The 25,289-nt window shown below is 41.7% G+C and overlaps 1 protein-coding gene across 2 annotated transcripts in view; it reads right to left on the bottom strand.

Annotated features, from left to right (window-relative positions):
- LOC106583357 (syntaxin-18) overlaps window positions 1-15,292 on the bottom strand; it is a 50,211-nt gene extending 34,919 nt beyond the window's left edge. Inside the window, exon 1 of one of the 2 annotated variants that reach the window (XM_045705203.2) lies at window positions 14,706-15,292. In XM_045705203.2, the coding sequence (XP_045561159.1) occupies window positions 14,706-14,858 (153 nt within the window). In that variant the 5' untranslated portion in view covers window positions 14,859-15,292. The remainder of the gene's footprint in view (window positions 1-14,705) is intronic. The other variant, XM_045705204.2, reaches the window with a different exon arrangement.
- Between the last annotated feature and the right edge of the window lie 9,997 nt (window positions 15,293-25,289).

Below are 25,289 nucleotides of genomic sequence, written 5' to 3' on the forward strand. Positions count from 1 at the left end.
AGCTAAGCATAAAAAAGTATAGCTGTGTGGAGCTGTGTGACTGGGCTTGTTTCTCCTGCCGATGCTGGGTGGGAACATCAGGTACGGATCAAGAGCTGAAGCCCCTGGAAAATCCAGAGGAGTTCTTCAAGGCGCCTTTGATGGTACTTGTATCCATGACACTCATGTCGGGGGAACTGACCTCTGTATGTCTTGGTGGTCATGCTACATGCGGCACACTTATTCTCTCTATTTCAACACCAATGATGTGTTTGCGATCTAGACCTGAAAAAAAGCGGAAAGAAATCCAGGGGAAGGCGCATGCACGTACCGATATGACGCATGGGAGATGGTAACTCCGTTTTGTACGGTCAAAACTGTGTTTATAAGTAGAAGCCACACAACAGAATCTGGCTTGGGCCTTACTCGACTTTGACCTTCCCTGTGGCTCAGTTGGTAGAGCATGGTGTTTGCAACGCCAGCATGGTGTGTGTAACGGCAGGGTTGTGGGTTCGATTCCCACGGGGGGCCAGTACAAAAAAAAAATGCATGAAATGAAATGTATGTATTCACCACTGTAAGTCGCTCTGGATAAGAGCGTCTACTAAATAACTAAAATGTAAAACATAGTTTAAATTAAGATTTTAAAATTGATAGATCAATATATCCCCAAGCAAGCTTCTAGTAAGTTGAGACAATATTCCCTCCCCCAATAGAATTTTGACTATTGTCCCCAAGTAACTGTTCTTCTCTAGGAAGTAATGATAGAATTAGCCAATGCCAATGAGATACATGGACACTGAAAATACAATATTAAAAAGAGGAATTATAAACTGGGTGGTTAGAGCCCTGAATGCTGACTGGCTGACAGCCGTGGTATATCAGACCATATAGCACGGGTATGACAAAACATGTATTTTTACTGCTCTAATTACGTTGATAACCAGTTTATAATAGCAGTAAGACAACTCGGGGGTTTGTGGTATATGGCCAATATATATACCATATACCACAAGCCCTCGTGCCTTATTGCTTAAATATAGCATGTAAGTCAATAACTGTTCTATGGATGGGTGTGTGTGGGCAAGAATGGGAGAGTAAAGGAGGGTGAATATGAATATGTATAGGAGGGCGGGAGAGAATGGGTGTGTAGAGGCATACAGTGGTTACTCAACTAAAAGTTTTGCGATTATGCTGCGGAACAGAGGTGATTTGTGGTTTAGTATGGTACCCTGCGTCACTACTTCATTGCTCCAGACCAGCGCAAGGGGGAGTTAGAGCACTGATTATGCTTTTGGGTCACAATGTGCAACTGTGTCTCTGTAGTACTGTAGCCTACTCCCGACCAGTCACATTGTACAGTGTCTTAGTGGCGCAGGGGTCTAAGACAGTGCATCGCAGTGCAAGCTGTGTTGCTACAGATGCTGGTTCAAAACCCGTGCCGGCCTCGACTGGGAGATCCATTAGATGACTAGGTTTTTGGTTTCTCTCCCTCTTTAAACAGAAATAAATCATTCTAAATAACAAACTGGCTTTAATTACAATTAGTTGGAGGGGTGCTCTCATCTCATCTACGAACATAGACAGGGCTCTAACTCCCCTACCTCCACAATGAGATAGCCAGCCAGCCTGCCAGTTTAGCGGAGTCTGCCACTAGCACAGTCAGTGTAGTCAGCTCAGCTATCCCCACTGAGACCGTGTCTGTGCCTCAATCTAGGTTGGGCAAAACAAAACATGGCGGTGTTCACCTTAGCAATCTCACTGGAATAAAGACCTCCTCCATTCCTGTTGTTATTGATAGATATTGTGATATCTCACATCGCAAAATAGGGCTACTTAATGTTAGATCCCTCACTTCCAAGGCAGTTATAGTCAATGAACTAATCACTGACCATAATCTTGATGTGATTGGCCTTACTGAAACATGGCTTAAGCCTGATGAATTTACTGTTGTTGAATGAGGCCTCTCCTCCTGGTTACACTAGTGACCGTATCCCCCGCGCATCCCGCAAAGGCGGAGGTGTTATCATTATGATAGCAAATTTCAATAATATTTTATTTTTAAAGACAGCATTTTCGTATTCTAAGCTTCTAGTCATAATCTATGCAGCCTACTCAATCACTTTTTATAGCTACTGTTTACAGGCCTCCTGGGCTATATACAGCGTTCCTCCCTGAATTCCTAGCGGATCTTGTAGTCATGGAAGATAATATTGACATTTTTGGTGACTTTAATATTCACATGGAAAAGTCCACAGACCCACTCCAAAAGGCTTGAAGCCATCATCGACTGTGGGTTTTGTCCAACATGTCTCCGGACCTACTCACTGCCACAGTCATACACTGGAACTAGTTTTGTCCCGTGGAATAGATGTTGTGGATCTTAATGTTTTTCCTCATAATCCTTGACTATCGGACCACCATTTTATTACGTTTGCAATCGCAACAAATAATCTGCTCTGACCCTAACCAAGGATAATAAAAAATTCTCGGACAACCCAAAGATTCCTAGATGCCCTTCCAGACTCCCTCCACCTACCCAAGGACGTCAGAGAACAAAAATCAGTTAAGCACCTAACTGAGGAAGTCAATTTAACCTTGCGTAATACCCTAGATGCACCCCTAAATACAAAAAACATTTGTCATAAGACACTAGCTCCCTGGTATACAGAAAATACATGAGCACTGAAGCAAGCTTCCAGAAAATTGGAACGGAAATGGCGCTACACCAAACTGGAAGTCTTCCGACTAGCTTGGAAAGACCGATATTGCATGGTACTAAGAGCCCTCACTGCTGCTTGATCATCCTATTTTTCCAACTTAAATCGAGGATACGGTCGCAAAGCTAACTAAAAAGCAGCATTCCCCAAGAGAGGATGGCTTTCACTTCAGCAGTGATAAATTCACTTCTTTAACAAAAAGATCATGATCATTAGAAAGCAAATTACGGACTCCTCTTTAAATTTGCGTATTTCTCCAAAGCTCAGTTCTCCTGAGTCTGCATAACACTGCCAGGACCTAGGGAGACACTAAAGTTTTATAATACTATATCTCGACACATAGATGAAAATAGTCATGGCCTCTAAACCTTCAAGTTGCATACTGAACCCTATTCCAACTAAATTAATGAAAGAGCTGCTTCCTGTGCTTGGCCCTCCTATGTTGAACATAATAAACGGCTCCCTATCCACCGAATGTGTACCAAACTCACTAAAGGTGGCAGTAATAAAGCCTCTTGAAAAAGCCAAACCTTGACGAAGAAAATATATATATTTTTTTAAATCAGCCTACATCGAATCTCCCATTCCTCTCAAAAACTTTAGAAAAAGCTGTTGCGCAGCAACTCACTGCCTTCCTGAAGACAAACAATGTATACGAAACGCTTCAGTCTGGTTTTAGGCCCCATCATAGCACTGAGACTGCACTTGTGAAGGTGGTAAAGTACCTTTTAATGGCGTCAGATCGAGGCTCTGCATCTGTCCTCGTGCTCCAAGATCTTAGAGCTGCTTTTGATACCATCAATCACCACATTCTTTTGGAGAGATTGGAAACCCAAATTGGACAACACGGACATGTTCTGGCCTGGTTTAGATCTTATCTGTCGGAAAGATATCCGTTTGTCTTTGTAGATGGTTTGTCCTCTGACAAATCAACTGTACATTTCGGTGTTCCCCAATGCTCTGTTTTAGGACCACTATTGTTTTCACCATATATTTTACCTCTTGGTGATATCATTCGGAAACATGTTAGCTTTCACTGCTATGCGGACGACACACAGCTGTACATTTCGATGAAACATGGTGAAGCCCCAACATTGCCCTCCCTGGAAGCCTGTGTTTCAGACATAAGGAAGTGGATGGCGGCATTTGTTTACTTTTAAACTCAGACAAAACAGAGATGCTAGTTCTAGGTTCCAAGAAACAAAAGAGATCTTCTGTTGAATCTGACAATTAATCTTGATGGTTGGACAGTCGTATCAAATAAAAAAAACTGAAGGATCTTGGCGTTACTCTGGACCCTGATCTCTCTTTTGACAAACATATCAAGAATGTTTCAAGGACAGCTTTTTTCAATCTACGTAAAACACTGAAAAAAATCTGAAACTTTCTGTCCAAATATTATGCAGAAAAATGTATCCATGCTTGTCACTTCTAGGTTAGACTACTGCAATGCTCTACTTTCCAGCTACCCAGATAAAGCACTAAATAAACGTCAGTTAGTGCTAAACACGGCTGCTAGAATCTTGACTAGAACCCAAAAATGTGATCATATTACTCCAGTGCTAGTCTCTACACTGGCTTCCTGTTAAGGCTAGGGCTGATTTCAAGGTTTAACAGCTAACCTACAAAGCATTATATGGGCTTGCTCCTACCCATCTTTCAGATTTGGTCCTACCGTACACACCTACGCTACGGTCACAAGACGCAGGCCTCCTTACTGTCCCTAGAATTTCTAAGAAAACAGCTGGAGGCAGGGACTTCTCCTATAGAGCTCCATTTTTATGGAATGGTCTGCCTATCCATGTGAGAGACGCAGACCCGGTCTCAACTTTTAAGTCGTTATTGAAGACTCATCTCTTCAGTAGGTCCTATGATTGAGTGTAGTCTGGCCCAGGAATGTGAAGGTGAACGGAAAGGCACTGGAGAGACGAAATGCACTTGCTGTCTCGGTTCCAGAATGACTACTCTGTTTGTATTCTGCCATGTTCCCAGTCGCCTTGCCATGGTTAAATGCGGTGGTACGCGCTTTCAGTTTTCGCAAATGCTGCCATCTATCCACGGTTTCTGGTTTGGGTAGGTTTTAATAGTCACAGCGGGTACAACATTTCCTATACACGTCCTTGTAAACTCACTCACCAAGTCAGCGTATACGTCGATATATCATATCCCAGTCCACGTGATCAAATAATCTTGAAGCGTGGATTCTGATTGGTCAGACCAGCGATGAACAGTCCTTAGCATGGGTACATCCTGTTTGAGTTTTTGCCTATAGCAAGGGAGGAGCAAAACTAAGTCGTGGTCAGATTTGCCGAAGGGAGTGCGGGGAGGTCCTTGTATGCGTCATGGAAGTTACGCTTTAATACAGTGCCACCGACACGGCCTGCTAACAAGGACTGTGGGCTCTCCTTCTCTGTGACGGATGTGAGTAGGACATTTAAATGTGTTAACCCTCGCAGGGCTGCTGGCCCAGACGGCATCAGAGCACGTGCACACCAGCTGGCTGGTGTGTTCACGGACATATTCAATCTCTCCCCATCCCAGTCTGCTTTCCCCACATGCTTCAAGAAGGCCAACATTGTTCCTGTACCCAAGAATGCAATTGTAACTGAACTAATTGACTATCACCCCGTAGCACTCACTACTGTCATCGTGAAGTGCTTTGAGAGACTAGTCAAGGATCATATCACCTCCACCTTACCGGTCACCCTAGACCCATTTCAATTTGCTTACCACCCCAATAGGTCCACAGACTATGCAATCACCATCAAACTGCCCTATCCCATCTGGACAAGAGGATTACCTATGTAAGAATGCTGTTCATTGACTATAGCTCAGCATTCACCACCATAGTATAGCTCATCAAGCTTAAGGCCCTAGGTCTCAACCCACCCCATTCAACTGGTTCCTGGACTTACTGACGGGTCGCCCCCAGGTGGTGTCAGGCAAATAACCTCTCACTCAACAAAACAAAGGAGATGATCGTGGACTTCAGGAAACAGCAGAGGGAGCACCCCCCATCCACATCGACAGGACAGCAGTGGAGAAGGTGGAAAGTTATGTTCCTCGGCGTACATATCACTGACAAATTGAAATGGTCCACCCACACAGATAGTGTGGTGAAGAAGGCCCAACAGCGCCTCTTCAACCTCAGGAGCCTGAAGAAATGTGGCTTGTCACATAAAACCCTCACAAACCTTTACAGATGCACAATTGAGAGTATCCTGTCGGGCTGTATCACCGCCTGCTACGGCAACTTCACCGCCCACAACCGCAGGGCTCTCCAGAGGGTGGTGCGGTCTACACAACGCATCACCGGGGGCAAACTACCTGCCCTCCAGGACACCTACAGCACCCAATGTCACAGGAAGGCCAAAAAGATAATCAAGGACAACAACAACCCAAGTCACTGCCTGTTCACCCCGCTACCATCCAGAAAGTGATGTCAGTACAGATGCATCAAAGCTGGGACAGAGAGACTGAAAAACAGCTTCTATTTCAAGGCCATCAGACTGTTAAACAGCAATCACGAACTCAGAGAGGCTGCTGTCTAAATTACAGACCTGTAACCATTGGCCACTTTAACCTCTTGACGGTCGCCTAGGATAGGGGGCGCTACAGCGATTTTAGAAAAAAAATTGTGCCCATTTTAAACGGCCTCCTACTCAAACTCAGAAGCTAGGATATGCATTTAATTAATACTTGTGGATAGAAAACACCCTAAAGTTTCTAAAACTGTTTGAATGGTGTCTGTGAGTATAACAGAACTCATATGGCAGTCAAAACCCTGAGACCGATCGTAACAGGATGTGGAATTCTGAATTGCGGACTCAACTTCATCACTTTGCCTATAAATCACACCGCGAGCAATGGTTCATTGAGAACTTCCTATTGCTTCCACTAGATGTCCCCAGTCTTTACAAAGTGGTTTGAGTCTCCTACTGTGAAAACTGACTGAATGAGACGCTGTGGAAAGTGGTCACATGAGGAGGGCCATCACCATTATGACGCCGGCGCCCCTGGCTACCCTCCCGTTTCGAAACGTTTAGAAGGACAATGCAATCGTCCCCCTTGAATCTTATTGGAGCTCTGGTTGAAAAAGGCCCTAAAGATTTGTGTTATACAACGTTTGACATGTTTGAACGAACCTAAAAAAAAAAAAAAAAATGCATTTTATTGAAAGAGGAGTCCCGCGGCCGACGGAAGTTTTGGAGCAGCCTTCAGAACGCGCTAACAAGAACAAGCTATTGGGACGGAAAGGATTAACTTTTTCGAACGAAAATACATTTGTTGTGGACCTGGGATTCCTGGAAGTGCTTTCTGATGAAGATAATCAAAGGTAAGGGATTATTGACAATAGTATACAAGACTAGATTTGATATGCGATTGTTCCAAGATGGCGCTGACCTGTAACGGTAGCCTATTTTTCTGAGTATCGCATCCCCCTTTTATCGCAAAGTGTGATTACCCAGTAAAGTTATTTTTAAATCTGGCATTACAGGTGCTTTCAAGAGATATTTATCTATAAATCTTAGAATGACAATATTACATTTTACCAATGTTTTCGAATAGTAATTTAGTAAATTGTAGCGCTGTTTCACCGGATGCATTTGAGGGAAAATAGTCAACATCACGCGCCGATGTAAAATGCTGTTTTTATATATAAATATGAACTTTATCGAACAAAAGAATGCATGTATTGTGTAACATGATGTCCTAGGAGTGTCATCTGATGAAGATTGTCAAAGGTTAGTGCTGCATTTAGCTGTTTTTTGGTTATTTGTGATGCATGTGGTTGGTCGGAAAATGGTTATGTGGCTACTTTTACGATATGCTCCTCTAACATAATCTAATGTTTTGCTTTTGCTGTAAAGCCTTTTTGAAATCGGACAACGTGGTTAGATTCAGGAGAGGTGTATCTATAAAACGATATAACATAGTCCTATATTTGAAAAAAAAAAATAATATTACATTTTGTTATGCTAATGGCGATAGGATTTTTCGCTGGATGTCAGGGGTTAATAAATGCAACACTAGTCACTTTAATAATGTTTACATATCTTGCATTACTCATCTCATATACTGTATTCTATGCTATCCATTGCATCTTAGCCTATGCCGCTCTGACATTGCTCATCCATATATTGATATATTCTTATTCCATTCCTTACTTAGATTTGTGTGTATTAAGTATTCTTTGGTGGAATTGTTAGATATTACTTGGTAGATATTGCTGCACTGTCAGAGCTAGAAGCACAAGGACTTCGCGACACTCGCAATAACATCTGCTAACTATGTGTATGCGACTTTAAAAACGTCCATAAAAATGTATATAAATCAGAATTAAACAGTTGGACGGATCCTATAGCATTCTTAGACCCAACAACTCTTGCAGGAACTTTCGCAGACAAAATATAATCACTAAAACAGAGATCACCCAAGAAGAAATATTAGATAGATAATGTTAAAACATTCTCACAGAGAACAAACAGCTCAAGGAATGGATGGCTTTTCCATAGATTTATATTCAACATTTCTGGACAAAGTAGCCCCCCAATTTACACAATGGCAACACACGTCACTCAATTCAGTACTTCCGAGTTCCATGTATCAAACAGTTATTTCAAATGATTAAAACCAGGAAAAGTTGGAGTCCCCTGCTGATTATAGACCCTCATGAACCTCATGTTTTCAGGCTATTACGATGGATGATGGAAAGCTGTGGGCTCCGGTTACTCAATACATGACTGTTTGAAGCACTTCATCACTGGGAAGTCGCTAACACTTGTTTGTATCTAACTAGCTATGTGTATTGCATTAAGATCGCTAGTTAGCTTGTAGTAAGGACTAGTGAGCTGTATCCGTCCAAATAACAACTATAATATTCTTTTGCATTATGCAAAACTGGAGATTCCACCAAGTAGGTGTAGATATCGCCATAGGCTACTTTGGGCCATTTGGTAGGGTTGTCTCCCCAGCTGGTCTCCGGCAATTTGAAAGGACATATAGGTAAGCCAACAAGAATCAACTTTTCTAAATACCTAGACCGTTCAAGGGCAGCCAAAGACTGGAAGTAGTTACGTGACATATCTAAGACTAGCGAATTAGATCAAGACAAATTTATTTCGCTAGCCAGCCAGCTAAAGTCAGCTTCCCGGCAAAAAAGCTAGGGGTAAAAAAAACAGTGACGTATGTATAATACGACAGCTTTACTATATTTACTGTCAGTGTTAGCATGTCAGATAAATAACGTAAAAAATATAATAATGTTAACTGGCAAATCAGCTAAGAACAAATTCATATTTACAATGATGGCCTACCAGAATGCAAAAGACTTCCTGCGGGGACGGGGGCTGGTATTAAAAATACAATAAAAATATAGGACAAAACACACATCACAACAAGAGAGACCCCATAACACTACATAAACAGAGACCTAAGACAACAACATAGCATGGCAGCAACACATGAAAACACAGCATGGTAGTAGCACAACTAAGTGCAAGAAGGTAGAGACAACAATACATCACACAAAGCAGCCACAACTGTCAGGAAGAGTGTCCATGATTGAGTCTTTGAATAAAGAGATGGAGATAAACCGGTCCAGTTTGAGTGTTTTTTGCAGCTCGTTCCAATCGCTAGCTGCAGGGAACTGAAAAGAGGAGCGACCCGGGGGAGACAATGGCACCGGAGGAGATGGCTGCCGTTTTACGGTCCCCTAACCAATTGTACTATTGTGCGTGTTTTTTCATACATAATGTTTCTGCTACCGTCTCTTATGACTGAAAAGAGCTTCTAGATATCAGGACAGCGATTACTCACCTCATACTGGAAGAAGAATGTTTATTCAACAAGTCGGACGCAAAGGATTTATTTCAGACACCCGACAAGGCCCTCATCCCCATCATTCGCAGGAGAAAGAGACAGAGACATCGGGGACGTAGGTCGGGTGCCTAGGTTTTGCTTGCTTGGGGTAGAGTATCTCATGATAAGCTGTAGACCACACTATCTACCAAGAGAGTTTTCATGTATATCCTTTGTAGCTGTCTATTTTCCACTACAAACTGATGCTGGCACTTAGACCGCACTCAATGAGCTATATACGGCCATAAGCAACCAACACTCATCCAGAGGCGGCGCTCCGAGTGGCTGGGGACTTGAATGCCAGCATGTTAAATGTGCAACCAGTGAGAAAAAAAAATGAGAAAAAAAAAACTCTAGACCACCTTTACTCCACACACAGAGACGCGTACAAAACACTCCCTCGCCCTCCATTTGGCAAATATGACCATAATTCTATCCTCCTGATTCCTGCTTACAAGCAAAAACTAAAAGCAGGAAGCACCAGTGACTCGGTCAATAAAGAAGTGGTCAGATGACGCAGATGCTAAACTACAGGACTGTTTTGCTAGCACAGACTGGAATATGTTCCGGGATTCTTTCGATCGCATTGAGGAGTACACCCCAGTCACTGGCTTCATTAATAAGTGCATAGATGACGTCATCCCCACAGTGACTGTACGTACAGACCCCAACCAGAAGCCATGGATTACTGGCAACATCCACATTGAGCTAAAGCGTAGAGCTGCCGCTTTCAAGGAGTGGGACTCTAACCCGGAAGCTTATAAGAAGTCTTGCTATGCCTTCCGACAAACCATCACAGGCAAAGCATCAATACAGGACTAAGAATGAATCGTACTACACCAGCTCCGACGCTCGTCGGACGTGGCAGGGCTTGCAAACTATTACAGACTACAAAGGGAAGCACAGCAGCAAGCTGCCCAGTGACACAAGCCTACCAGATGAGCTAAATTACTTCTATGCTCGCCTCGAGGCAAGCAACACAAACAAGCATGAGAGCATCAGCTGTTCCGGATGACTGTGTTCACTCGCTCCGTAGCCGATGTAAGTAAGACCTTTAAACAGGTCAACATTCACAAGGCCACAGGGCCAGACAGATTACCAGGACGTGTACTCCGAGCATGTGCTGACCAACTGTCAAGTGTCTTCACTGACAATTTCAACCTGTCCCTGGCCGAATCTGTAATACCTACATGTTTCAAGCAAACCACCATAGTCCCTGTGCCCAAGAACACAAAGGTAACCTGCCTAAATGACTACCGACCCGTAGCACTCACGTCTGTAGCCATGAAGTGCTTTGAAAGGCTGGTGATGGCTCACATCAACACCATTATCCCAGACACCCTAGACCCACTCCAATTTGCTTACCACCCCAACAAATCCACAGATGATGCAATCTCTATTGCACTCCACACTGCCCTTTCCCACCTGAACAAAAGGAACACCTATGTGAGAATGCCATTCATTGACTACAGCTCAGCATTCAACACCATAGTGCCCCTAAAGCTCATCACTAAGCTAAGGACCCTGGGACTAAACACCTCCCTCTGCAACTGTAGCCTGGACTTCCTGACGGGCCACCCCCAGGTGGTAAAGGTAGGTAACAACACATCCACCACCTTGATCCTCAACACAGGTACCCCCCCCCAGGGGTGCGCGCTCAGTCCCCTTATGTACTTCCTGTTCACTCATGAATGCATGGGCAGGCGAGACTCCATCAACACTAGAGGTCGACCGATTAATCGGAATGGCCGATTAATTGGGGCCGATTTCAAGTTTTCATAACACTCGGTAATCAGTATTTTTGGCCACCGATTTGCCGATTTTATTTATTTATTTTTCTTTAGACCTTCATTTAACTAGGCAAGTCAGATTAAGAACACATTCTTATTTACAATGACGGCCTAGAAACGGGGGTTACCTGCCTTGTTCAGGGGGGATTCATTTTTGCAACCTTCGGTTACCAGTCCAACGCTCTAACCACCTGCCTTATATTGCACTCCACAAGGATTAACAGGCTGACTACCTGTAACGCGAGGGCAGCAAGAAGCAAAGGTAAGTTGCTAGCTAGCATTAGACTTATAAAAAACTATCAATCTTAACATAATCACTAGTTAACTACACATGGTTGATGATATTACTAGTTTATCTAACGTGTCCTGCGTTGCATATGATCGATGCGGTCCCTGTTAATTTTCATTGAATCACAGCCTACTTCGACAAACGGGTGTTGATTTAACAAGCGCATTTGCGAAAAAAGTACTGTCGTTGCACCAATGTACCTAACCATAAACATCAATGCCTAACAGCAATATTTAGACTTAGTCACCCGTTAGATAAAATACGGAACGGTTCCGTATGTCACTGAAAGAAAAAAACTTTTGTTTTCGAGATGATAGTTTCCAGATTCGACCATATTAATGTGTTTATTATATTATAATTAAGTCTATGATTTGATAGAGCAGTCTGACTGAGCGGTGGTAGGCAGCAGCAGGCTCGTAAGCATTCATTCAAACAGCACTTTTGTGCGTTTTGCCAGCAGCCCTTCGCTGTGCTTCAAGCATTGCGCTGTTTATGACTTCAACCTGGGTGGGTATAATTTGTGGAACGTTCCAACAGGAATTTATTCCAAAAACTTAGTAAATAACAAGGTTTCCAAAAAACAACGCATACAAAGTTGTATAGCGGCAGAATAAAATACCGGGTAGGGAGTGGTCTATTTCATTGCGTTTTTCACTCATCACGTTTATTCCGAAAAATGTCTGTCCTGACATGTCTGTTTGCCTATGGACAAACATTAAGAATAAGCTACGTGGTGAGTTGATGCCTATTCGGCAGCTAGTTAGCTAGGTTTGTATGCGTTGCAACTTTGTATGCGTTGTTGTTTGGCAACCTTTTACTTTACTTTTTTTGGAACAGATTCCTGTTGGAACGTTCCACAAATTATACCGACCCCTTCAAGCCTATCAACTCCCCAGATTAGGCTGGTGTAACCGATGTGAAATGGCTAGCTAGTTAGCCGGGTGCGCGCTAATAGCGCTTCAAACGTCACTCGCTCTGAGACTTGGAGTACTTGTTTCCCTTCCTCTGCATGGGTAACGCTGCTTCGAGGGTGGCTGTTGTCGGTGTTCCTGGTTTGAGCCCAGGTAGGAGCGAGGAGAGGGACGGAAGCTATACTGTTACACTGGCAATACTAAAGTGCCTATAAGAACATCCAATAGTCAAAGGTATATGAAATACAAATCGTATAGAGAGAAATAGTCCTATAATTCCTATAATAACTACAACCTAAAACTTCTTACCTGGGAATATTGAAGACTCATGTTAAAAGGAACCACTAGCTTTCATATGTTCCCATGTTCTGAGCAAGGCACTTAAACATTAGCTTTCTTACATGGCACATATTGCACTTTTACTTTCTTCAACACTTTGTTTTGCATTATTTAAACCAAATTGAACATGTTTCATTATTTATTTGAGGCTAAATTGATTTTATTGATGTATTATATTAAGTTAAAATAAGTGTTCATTCAGTATTGTTGTAATTGTCATTATAAAAAAAGGAGGAAATAATCGGCCGAATAATCGGTACCGGCTTTTTTGGCCCTCCAATAATTGGTATCGGCGTTGAAAAATCATAATCGGTCGACTTCTAATCAACACCATCATTAAGTTTGCCGATGACACAACGGTGGTTGGCCTGATCACCGACAACGATGAGACACCCTATTGGGAGGAGGTCAGAGACCTGGCCGTGTGATGTGTCCTATAAGGGGCATTGATGGCGAATCTGATGGCCGAATGGTGAAGGACATCTAGCCGCTCAAGAGCACCCTTAGCTGCCGATCTATAAATTACATCTCCGTAATCAAGCATGGGTAGGATGGTCATCTGAATCAGGGTTAGTTTGGCAGCTGTGGTGAAAGAGGAGTGATTACGATAGAGGAAACCAAGTCTAGATTGAACCTTAGCCTGCGGCTTTAATATGTGCTGAGAGAAGGACAGTGTACCATCTAGCCATGCTCCTAAGTACTTGTATGAGGTGACTACCTCAAGCTCTAAACCCTCAGAGGTAGTAATCACACCGGTGGGGAGAGGGGCATTCTTCTTACCAAACCACGTGACCTTTGTTTTGGAGGTCCACAAGAATCGAAGGATCTACCGCATCAATAGCTTTGACAAAGTCAATAAAAATAGCATCACAACATTGCTTAGAATCAAGGACAATGGTGACATCATTTTGGACCTTTAAGGTTGCAGTGACACATCCATAACCTGAGCAGAAACCAGATTGCATACTTGAGAGAATACTATAGACATCAAGAAAGTCAGTCAGTTGATTACTGACAAGTTTTTCCAACACTTTTGATAATCAGGGCAAAATAGAAATTGGTCTATAACAGTTAGGATCAGCTTGACCTCCCCCTTTAAACAAAGGACGCACCATGGCTGCCTTCCAAGCAATGGGAACCTCCCCAGTTAGTGGCAGAATAAGTGTCATGCTAATCATTAGTTGTTGTGACAGCCAAGTATGTTAATAAAGACAAATGAGGCTTCTGAAAACTGAAACGACCAAAAAAAGTGTCAGTAGTTTACTCAGGATACCGCCAAAGTTAGGCTAATTACATGGGAGTAGCAGGAGTGCACTAATGCTGTACCCTACTCGGGGGCGTGGTCACGTTAAACCACAGCTCGTCTTGTTTATCTTTCTGGAAGGCACCACTAACCTGTCAAATGCTGCCAGGAGGCTAATTAGTTACATGCAAAGTACTGAACGTTTGAGCAACGTTGTATTGGTTTGGTAACTTAGCAAGTTAGAGGTCAAATAATATAAGCCGCGAGCACATCATAGACCTAACTTTAGGCCTAAATTAGATAGCTATCTACGTTAGTTAGCTAGGTAACCTTCATGACTAAGCTAGCTAAGAAGCCTTTCGCTAACGTTAGTCGACAAGTTAGCTAACGTTAGCTAAGTTACCTGTAACGGCACCCGAACTCTATTGATTTACCTACATTTCTATTTCCCCCGTCTATAGCTACAACTGTTATGGAAATAAATGACAACAACAAATATCTTAGCTAGCTAAATGAACTAGTTAGCAAGACTAACGTTAGCCAGTGCAGTGTTGCCAGTGAATGGACACTCACCACTTCCTTCGCCTTGAGAGAAAATCCATTCTTCGGTCTGCTCTTCTTGAATATTTCATCTTTAGGCGAATCAAACACTACTCCCATAGCTTTATTTCGGGTTTTGACTGTTTTTACACTGGCTTTGAACAGTAAAGTTATATCAACAGCCATTATGTTAGTAGCACCGAGGAGGTCCACTGTCAACACAGAGAGGTTCGATTAATCTCAAACGGGCTTGATTTTCACTGGCTGAAAGTTGATCCCATTCGATAAGGAAACGGCCTGCCTCCCGGGCTTGAGCCAGGTGCCGTTGTGTTGCCCTGCTCTGTCCGATGGCGAAATCGGCTCAAAACAACATGATGCAATGAGCAGGATTCTGTGTTTTCACATGCAAAAGTGATTGCTTTTGGAAGAAAAAAAACGTTTTATCTGCCTTCCCAATGAAAACTAGTTTGACAATTGAAACGTGTTTTATGGAAAGAGATGTTATATGTTTCTGGATGATGCACCATGCTGCCTTGTCAACAACATTACCGAACTGCTAAGATTACCTCACCGCTTTCGCCCGATGATGGTACTGGTACGGATCATTGCCCGGTTGAACCCGCGTAATAGAACTCCCTCAGACATGTCACCAATTTTGACGTCATATTTTTGCGACACATGGGTGCGTTTGAGACGAGTATGAGATCATGGTACTAAAGTTAGCAGTATTCCAGTGAAATACTATTTAGGTATCAAAATAATAAAACAAAATAGAATGAATGGACTTAACTAGTATTACTCCAGTAGGTTCAGATATTAGAAATACATTCAGTGGAGTCAGAGATGTATCTTTTCAAGGAATAGGTAATGTTTCAAGTTTTAATGTCACAGGAATAAATACAGTGAAATGTCTTTCTTGCAAGCTCCAAACCAAACAATGCAGTAAACAATATCAATGTAGCACTAAAAATAACATAAGGTGGAACAAAAACACACAATAAATTAAAATGAGAAATAAGAACATGAGAAACAAAGCATCCATATACAGAATCAGTGGTCAGTTTCAATACCATATTTTCAATGTGCAGGGAGTTGCTGACTATTAGGCCAATACAAGTGTGGCCATCCTTCACAGGAGGCTGCTGAGGGGAGGACGACTCATAATAATGGCTGGAATGGAGAGAGTTTGATGTGTTCGATAATATTCCATTCGAGCCATTACTATGAGCCCGTCCTCCCCAATTAAGGTGCCACCAGCCACCTGTGGTGGCCTTAATATGTTGGACAGATGTGTTTTATTAAAGGCCCAATGCAGCCATTTTATCTCAATATTAAGTCATTTCTGAGTAAAAATTAAGTAACTTACTGTAATTATTTTCGATCAAAATGCAAATAAAAAAAGCTTCTTAGCAAGGACAATTTCTCATGCAACAATTTAGCTAGGACTGTCTGGGAACTGTCTGAGTAGGGAGGGGAAATACGAAAACTAGCTGTTATATTCTTTGTACTGTGTGTATATATGTGTGTATTTTCTTTAACTGACAAATAAAATCAATCAATCAATTGTTAGAGGTCAATCCCCTGTCAATCAATTGCAAGAAAATGAGCTTTAAAAATGCAAAATGTTATTTTCACCACATGACAAAATGTGCAGAATTGCAGGAAATAAGCTTTAACCCTGAAAAATTCTCTCCACCAACAAGAGGGGTGTGAACAGTTTGTGTCATGAACAGTGCTTGTGCCCATAGAAATAGATGCAACGTGCACAACGAGGCGCCGGATGTTCCCCAATGCTGGAAAGGGAAAGGGGATACCTAGTCAGTTGTACAACTGAATACCTTCAACTGAAATGTGTCTTCCGCATGGTCTTCCCTGTGGCTCAGTTGGTAGAGCATGGTGTGTGCAACGCCAGGGTTGTGGGTTCGATTCCCATGGGGGGCCAGTACAAAATGCATGAAATGAAATGTATGTATTCACTACTGTAAGTCGCTCTGGATAAGAGCGTCTGCTAAATGACGTAAATGTAATTGGCAGAGAGGTTTAAAACTCTTTCTTATCGGTCTATTAACTAATTTACCGCCTGGTGATGTCACAAGGCAGGCCAAAACTCCATCCCCACCTAAACAGACTGACATTTTAGGCAGTCTTTTCAAACAGATCTTACACTAAAAGTTAATTATCGTAATTTAAACAATTTCACAGTATTATCCCATATGGAAAATAAATAAAAAAGTGACATATATTTAAGCAATAAGGCCCGAGGGGGTGTGATATATAGCCAATATACTACGGCTAAGGGCTGTTCTTATGGTATATTGGCTATATACCACAAACCCCCGAGGTGCCTTATTGCTATTATAAACTGCTTACCAACGTAATTAGAGCAGTAAAAATACATGCTTTGTCATACCCATGGTATACGGTCTGTTATAAATTGAACTGTTATAATATATGGCCTTATATATATAAAAAAAGTGGCATATATATAGTATTTAAGCAATAAGGCCCAATCAGCATTCAGCCAATCAGTATTCAGGGCTCCAACCACCCAGTTTATAATTTAAAATATATGATCATATATTTAAAACCAATATATAAAAGTGAAATACATTTTCAAATATATGATAATATATTTTAATGACATATATACATCTCACACCCTCCCCCATACAAACAATTATAATATGGATATGCATTTTCATTAAGAAAAATGTACTCAAAACATTCATTTTTTTGCTTTGAAATGTGTTCCAGAATCGTTTATTTTTATTTTTACATGGCATATATTTAAAAACAATAGATAAATCTCACATGTAGGGATTCATTATCTTCTAATTGCATTCAGTGTTAGGCAACCTTACATCTACTTTGTTGTTCCTATCCACTATAGATGATACTTGCCATTTCATTTTATGGAATCACATTGTATTTATAAAACATGATATTGTTGTAAACAATGGTTGCAATCCATTATTATTTTGGGCTGAGTCCTCCAAGGATTTCTATTGGGAATTGTTGATGCCTGTTGCCACCTGCAGGGGGCGGGGAGCACAGCAGTTTGCATCTCCCCTCCCCTCGATGACACTTGTGACAACTCTGTGACAACTCTACCGTTTCTGCTCCTGTCTCTGTTTTCTTTGTTCTTTTAAACAGTTATGTTTTAGCACATTATCTATAGAAAATGTTAGAGTCTAAATGGTTATCTGAGTGATACTTACCTTTTATGTTGAAATTGTAAAGTTTAAATGTGTAAATGGATCTAGTGAATAATGTTAGCTAGCGATCTTGACATAAGAGATGACTGGGTTTGCGGCTAAGCATAGCGAGTCCATAGAATAACCCATAAAAATGGGGCAAAATAATATTTTGATTTCAATTTATTGATCTATTGGGGGTTTTCTATTCCCTTTATATGGTCTAGGCACGGACATCTCCCTACCCAAGTGTTATATATTACAGAGTTTTAAAAAGCTGTATATGCTAATGCTAGCTTGTCAAGGTTAGGGTTGCTATTAGCTAAACGGCTACCATTAGCTGGCTCAGTATTGAGGTGGCTGTACTGGTTTATGGTTCATTTAGCTTTGTAAAGGCATTTTTATTGAAACATAGTACATGAGGTTAAGATAAATAATGAGAAAGTACACTAAGGAGACGGAGCGGCCTACTGGTCAGACTCAGAAGGCCGAGCACACCATCCACCGCTTACTCGTCAATGTCCAATCTCTAGATAACAAGGTGGACGAAATTAGGGCACGAGTTGCCTTCCAGAGAGATATCAGAGATTGTAACATTCTCTGTTTCTCGGAAACATGGCTCATTCGGGATATGTTGTCAGAGTCGGTACAGCCCCCCGGTTTCTTCACGCATCGCGCCAACAGAAACAAACATCTCTCTGGTAAGAAGAAGGGCGGGGCTGTATGCCTTATGATTAACGACTCATGGTGTAATGAAAACAACATACAGGAACTAAAGTCCTTTTGTTCACCTGACATAGAATTCCTTACAATCAAATAGCCGTGTATATCTCCCCCCCAAGCAGATCCCTCGTCAACCCTGAAAAAACTTCACTGGACTCTATGTAAATTGGAAACCATACATCCTGAGGCTGCATTTATTGTAGCTGGGGATTTTAACAAAGCTAATCTAAGAACAATACTTCATAAATTCTATCAGCATATTGAATGCACAACACGAGCTGGTAGCATTCTGGATCATTGCTACTCGAACTTCCGCCATGCATACAAAGCCCTCCCCCTGCCCTGCCTTCGGCAAGTCTGCTGACCATGACTCCATTTTGTTGCTCCCAGCCTATAGACAGAAACAAAAACAGGAAACGATCGTGCTCAGGTCAATAAAATGCTGGTCTGACCAATCGGACTCCACGCTTCAAGATCGCTTCGATCACGTGAACTCGGATATGTTCCGGATAGCCTCAGACAACAACATTGATCTATACGCTGACTCGGTGAGTGCATCGGAGATGTCGTACCCTCTGTGACTATTAAATCCTTCCCTAACCAGAAACCATGGATTGATTCGCAAAACTGAAATCGCGAACCATCGCTTTTAATCATGGCAAGGCGACCAGAAACATGACCGAATACAAACAGTGCAGCTATTCCCTCCCCAAGGCAATCAAACAAGCAAAGTGTCAGTATAGAAGCAAAGTAGAGTCGCAATTCAAAGGCTCAAACACGAGACGTATGTGGCAGGGTCCACAGTCAATCATGGATTACAAAAAGAAAACCAGCCCTGTCACGGACTTCAACATCTTGCTCCCAGACAAATTAAAAACTTCTTTGCTCGCTTTGAGGACAATACAGTGCCACTGACACGGACCGCTACCAAAGCCTGTGGGCTCTTCTTCTCCGCGGCCAATGTGAATAAAACATTTAAACGTATTAACCCTTGCAAGGCAGCCGGCCCAGACAGCATCCCTAGCCGCGTCCTCAGAGCAGGCGCAGACCAGCTGGCTGGTGTGTTTATGGACGTATTCAACCAATCCCTATCCCAGTTTGTTGTCCCCACATGCTTCAAGATGGCCACTGTTGTTCCTGTTCCCAAGAAAGCTAAGGTAACTGAACTAAATGGCTATCGCCCCATTACACTCACTTTTGTCATCATGAAGTGCTTTGAGAGACTAGTCAAGGAGCATATCACCTTCACCCTACCTGATACCCTAGACCCCCTCCAATTTGCTTACCGCACCAATAGGTCTGCTGACGATGCAATCGCCATCACACTGCACACTTCCCTATCCCTGGGTTTCGACCGCGCCCTGTGCAAATGGGTCCTGGACTTTCTGACAGGCCGCCCCCAGGTGGTGAAGGTAGGAAACAACATCTCCACCCCACTGATCCTCAACACTGGGGCCCCACAAGGGTTTGTTCTCAGCCCTCTCCTGTACTTCCTGTTACCCAATGACTGTGTGGCCATGCACGCTTCCAACTCAATCATCAAGTTTGCAGACAACACTACAGTGGTAGGCCTGATTACCAACAACGACGAGATGGCCTACAGGGAGGAGGTGAGGGCCCTCGGAGTGTGGTTTCAGGAAAATAACCTCTCACTCAACGTCAACAAAGCAAACGAGATGATCGTGGACTTCAGGAAACAGCAGAGGGAGCACCCTCCCATCCACATTGACAGGACAGTAGTGGAGAAGGTGGAAAGTTTTAAGTTCCTTGGTGTACACAGCATGGACAAACTGAAATGGTCCACCTACACAGACAGAGTGGTGAAGAAGGCGTAACTGGCGTTGAGGTCAGGGCTCTGCCACAAAGTTGGAAGTACAGAATCATCTAGAATGTCATTCTATGCTGTAGTGATAAGATTTCCATTCACTGGAAGGGGCCTAGCCCAAAACATGAAAAACAGCTCCAGACCATTAATCCTCCTCCACCAAACTTTTCACCTTGCACTATGCATTGGGGCAGGTAGCGTTCTCCTGGCATCCGGCAAACCCAGACTAGTCTGTCAGACTGCCAGATGGAGAAGCCTGATTCATCACTCCAGAGAACGTGTTTCCAATGCTTCAGAGTCCCATGGCGGCTGTTCTGCCATGGAAGCCCATTTCATGAAGCTCCAGACAAACAATTCTTGTGCTGATGTTGCTTCCAGAGACAGTTTGGAACTCGGCAGTGAGTGTTGCCACCGAGGACAGACAATTTTTACGTGCTACGCACTTCAGCACTCTACTGTCCTGTTCTGTGAGCTTGTGTGGGCTACGACTTTGCGGCTGAGCCATTGTTGATCCTAGACGTTTCCATTTCACAATAACAGCACTTACAGTTGACCGGGGCAGCTCTAGCAGGGCAGAAATTTGACAAATTGATTTGTTGGAAAGGTGTCATCCTATGACGGTGCCACACTGAAAGTCACTGAGCTTTTGATTAAGGCCATTCTACTGCAAATGTTTGTTTATGTTAATTTGCATGGCTGTGTGCTCAATTTTATACACCTGTCTGCAATAGGTGTTGCTGAACTAGCCAAATCCACTCATTTGAAGGGGTGTCCACATACTTTTGTATATATAGTGTGTATGTGACATATATGTACTTATATGTGTGGATACATATGTAAGAATATATGGGCATATATGTTACCACCATATATTATTTTATAAAAGATATAAGTAATGCACATATTTTGCCATATATTAGTTTACCATATGGGATTCCAACCTCATTGTGTGGAAATATATATATATAACACTGAACTTTTGACTGTACTTGGCCTTTAATAATGTTAGCTAAAGCATATTCAGGGCCCAGTTTTTCAAAAGTTATCTATCCGGATTTCAGCTATCAGATATGATTAAATGCATAGATATAGAATGAATAGACCGTGAGTCCCCATTCAAGTCAATGATTTGTCCATTCTATTAATACTATTTCTATGCATTTAATCCTCTACTATAGGCGAAATCAAGACAGATAACTTTTGAAAAACTAGACCCTGGCAGGTTGGCAACCGGGCTAGGTATTCACAGCCTGACTACCCATCCACATTGCGCCTTCCAAACGTCACGCCCACTAGCGTTTCACTAGTTACCACAGCCACAAAGTCATAATCCCAGCCTATTTCTACAATTGATCTTAATGTAAACCTAACCTTAACCACACTGCTAACCTTATGCGTAACCCTAACCTTACATTAAGACCAAAAAGCAATTTTTTGTTTTCGTTCATTTTTACGATAGAGCCAATTTTGACTTTGTGTCTGTGCTATCTAGTGGAAATCGTTTCTTCTCCACAATGAATGTAAAGAGCAATTGATAGAGCAGCGGAATTACATTCAGGATGAGTTGTTACGCAAAGAAATTCAGGGAATTCACAAAGAACTCACAGTAGCACAGATAGAACAATGAAACAGATATTTCATTGGATGTATAAATGTGAAGCATCCGGCTGGCGCTTCCACTCACTACCAAATATGGTGGTGAGAGGTAGCCCAGTGGCTGGCAGTGGGAGAAGATGGAGAGAGATGGATTTCGGCCAACATTCTTCCAAGTTTCTCATTGATGATACATTTGATTAGAATACAGTTTTATGTTTCCAAAAATAGAATCGGTTACGAACAGAGTGGACAAAATTTGTGGACTTTTTTCCTTTTGCTGAAGTTTCTAAAAATTGCATTGTTTGTAAGGAGTGCAAGGGTGAATTGAGTTATTGCCAGGGTTTGGTAGGTTACTTTCTAAATGTAATCCATTACAGTATGAAGTTACCTATCCAGAATTGTAATCAGTAACGTAATATGATTACATTCCGTTACTTTTAGATTACTTTCCCTTTAAAGAGGCATTAGAAGAAGACAAAAATGCCCTACTCTGTTGTTTATGATATTGATTTTGTTGTCATGGAGGACTGATTTGGCTCATTGTTTCAAGTTGAAAAATAAATTCTGCGCTCATGGAATGGCATGCTTTGAGCACTACTGAAAAGTGCTATTTACATGTGAAAAATTAATGCCATATGCTGCATTCGCTATAGGCCTATTGTTTACCTTTTGTTGGTGATACTTTGATATCTTGATAATATGCAGCTGTTAAAAGGGCAAATGAAACAATAACTAAATGATTGCCCCGCATCTGTTTTGGTAAATATCTAAGGGATGGGCATTGAGAAATGTAATCACTCTCAGATTAATAGACAGAGCTATGGATGCAAGGACTGACCATCCATTATATAAAAATTATTATTTTAACCATGTTATGAGGCCATACAGTGTTTGTTTACATTTACAATGTTTACAAACATTGAAGAAAAACAAGCTTATATTTTGGGTTCTCATGGATTGTGAGCTCATGAGGCATTTATAAATTATATTCTTCAAGTATCAATGGATATACATATATATATATAATTTACAAGTCCAAAAATGGATGTAGCAACTACAGATTGCCCCTTTAAGTCTATCAAAAGTGTACAAGTTTGAGCATGTGTCCATTAGGCCTATGGATATATATTTTTTTAGCAGTATGAATTAGATTGAGAAATAAAAGCCCCACTTTTATTCCGTAGGCTTCGATCCGCAATATGCAGCTGTTGCAAGAGCGAATTTTTCACTGGCTGTCCACTGGTTTCAAAAACAATGATTGATAGTCAGTTTAAACTTCTTGAATTGAACCATTATTGGGTTCAAATACACATTTAGATTTGTGAACAGCCATCCACAACAACCACAATCCGTAAGGCGCAAATAGCTAAATGAGAGAGCACAGAGCAGGAGTGTGATTCACATCAATGCGTTATGTAGATGTCAATAATAAGTGATATCTGTATCTCTGTAGACTACACAACTACTGTCATCCTTACCTCCAAGCCTTTACTCAAGTTGGATAATCTTTGGATGCCGACAGCAGTCGCACCATTGGAAGACATAGCTTGGACTGTAGCCTACAAAAGCCTATTCCTGCTCTTTTACCACGATCCATCAAACACATTTGGCGGGTCATCATAGTGGTCCCTGACTTGTGGTCAGACTCGCTCAGGTGGAAGAAATTTAAATTTGCACCTTTTTTCAATGCTGATTTGAATGTCAATGAGAAAACAGAAGTGTCAAAGATTTTTTTCTAAAACATCCTTTCTGAATTTAAAAGTAATCATCTAGTTTTTCAAAAGTATCGGTAATCTGATTACAATATTTTTCTGGTAATGTAACTGATTACATTTACCGTTTTTGTAATCCTTTACATGTAACAGATTACATGTAATCCATTACTCCCCAACCCTGGTTATTGCACACCCGCACTTCACAGAGTAGGCGTTCCCCTAACGGAAATATGCAAATACATCACTAGCTTGTGTTTGGCTCTGCCCACCTCCTTGCTTGTTCTGCCCACTATGATTAATTTGCTCCCATTGGAAACGACAGACTGTGGTCTATCTTGGTTTAGTTATACGAATATTTGGTAGGAGTGCTTCTTTAGGATTCTTACCTAAGTGCACTGTAGAATGTGGGATCCTGAGCCTTCTTCAGCATGTGAATAGTTCTGCATTGTTCAAAAAGTAATTGAATTGCTAGGATTGAAGTAGGCTATGTAATTTATACTTCAGTGCACATTTGGATGCTGTAAATGTTTGACATAAACCAATATACATATTTATAAAAATTACACTACAACATTGCCAAGGTAAGTAAAACTAAAATAATGTCCTGTCTAGACAAATGTAGTAATTTGTACATAATATTTTTCACTTGGGTTGGCACCCAGATGTCAGGGGAGGGAGGGGCCCAAAGTGTTGAATAAAACACTGTTATTTGCTGAGCGGTTTGCTCATTTCCTTTGTTAGTGTTGCGCCAGACATTTACAGAGCGCTGTGACTGTGTCTTCTGCAGCTTCAGCACTCAGATGCTTCCATGTCAGCCGTTTTTCCACCTCCACAAGCATTGCCTGTCAAAAGAGAGGCTCCTTTCATGAACTGAGGCTATATGGACACAAGGCTGTGACTGGTGGTTTGCCGTCCATATGTTCATTTAAGGGGTATCCAAATATGGTATTCCAAATAGAGGAAAATCATGCATTCTTAAAGAGTTATGGTAGTTGCTGTTAACTTAAGCTGCCTTGACAAATTCAGTTTGAGTAAAGATTGCCCAGAGGAGAAATAACCATGTTGGAATATAGACCAACATTTAGGCCTAGTTCAAAGCTGCTTGAAATTTGCATGATAGATGTGACAGTTACTGTATATTTTATGTCAGGTTTCTATAGCCTCCTGTACCACTGTTAATTATTTGACTTATTTGCAGGCAAATCCATTCTCATCATAACAACATACAATCTCTGCTTTACCATGTCTATAGCAATGTAAAGTAGGCTGATGAGCAAGACAAAAAGACATCATGCTATTACATTCAACATAAAGGCTATCAACTGCAGATCTGGTGAAAATATACAATTATTCTATCAATTGTACCTTCTAGCATTTTAGTATAAATTCAAAGATCTCATGGTCATCTACAAGATTTTAGTGGGTTTGACTTTCAGTACCATGTCATATGAAATCCATAAACTGCCAAAATAAAATGTTTTATTTGATGCTGTGTAGATCAATACTTGCCTAAGAAAGTATTCAAACCCCTTGACTTTTCTCACATTTTGTTACGTTACAGTCT

Source organism: Salmo salar, chromosome 22 (assembly GCF_965601325.2).
Source record: "Salmo salar chromosome 22, fSalSal1, whole genome shotgun sequence".
In the NCBI taxonomy this organism is placed as follows: Eukaryota; Metazoa; Chordata; class Actinopteri; order Salmoniformes; family Salmonidae; genus Salmo; species Salmo salar.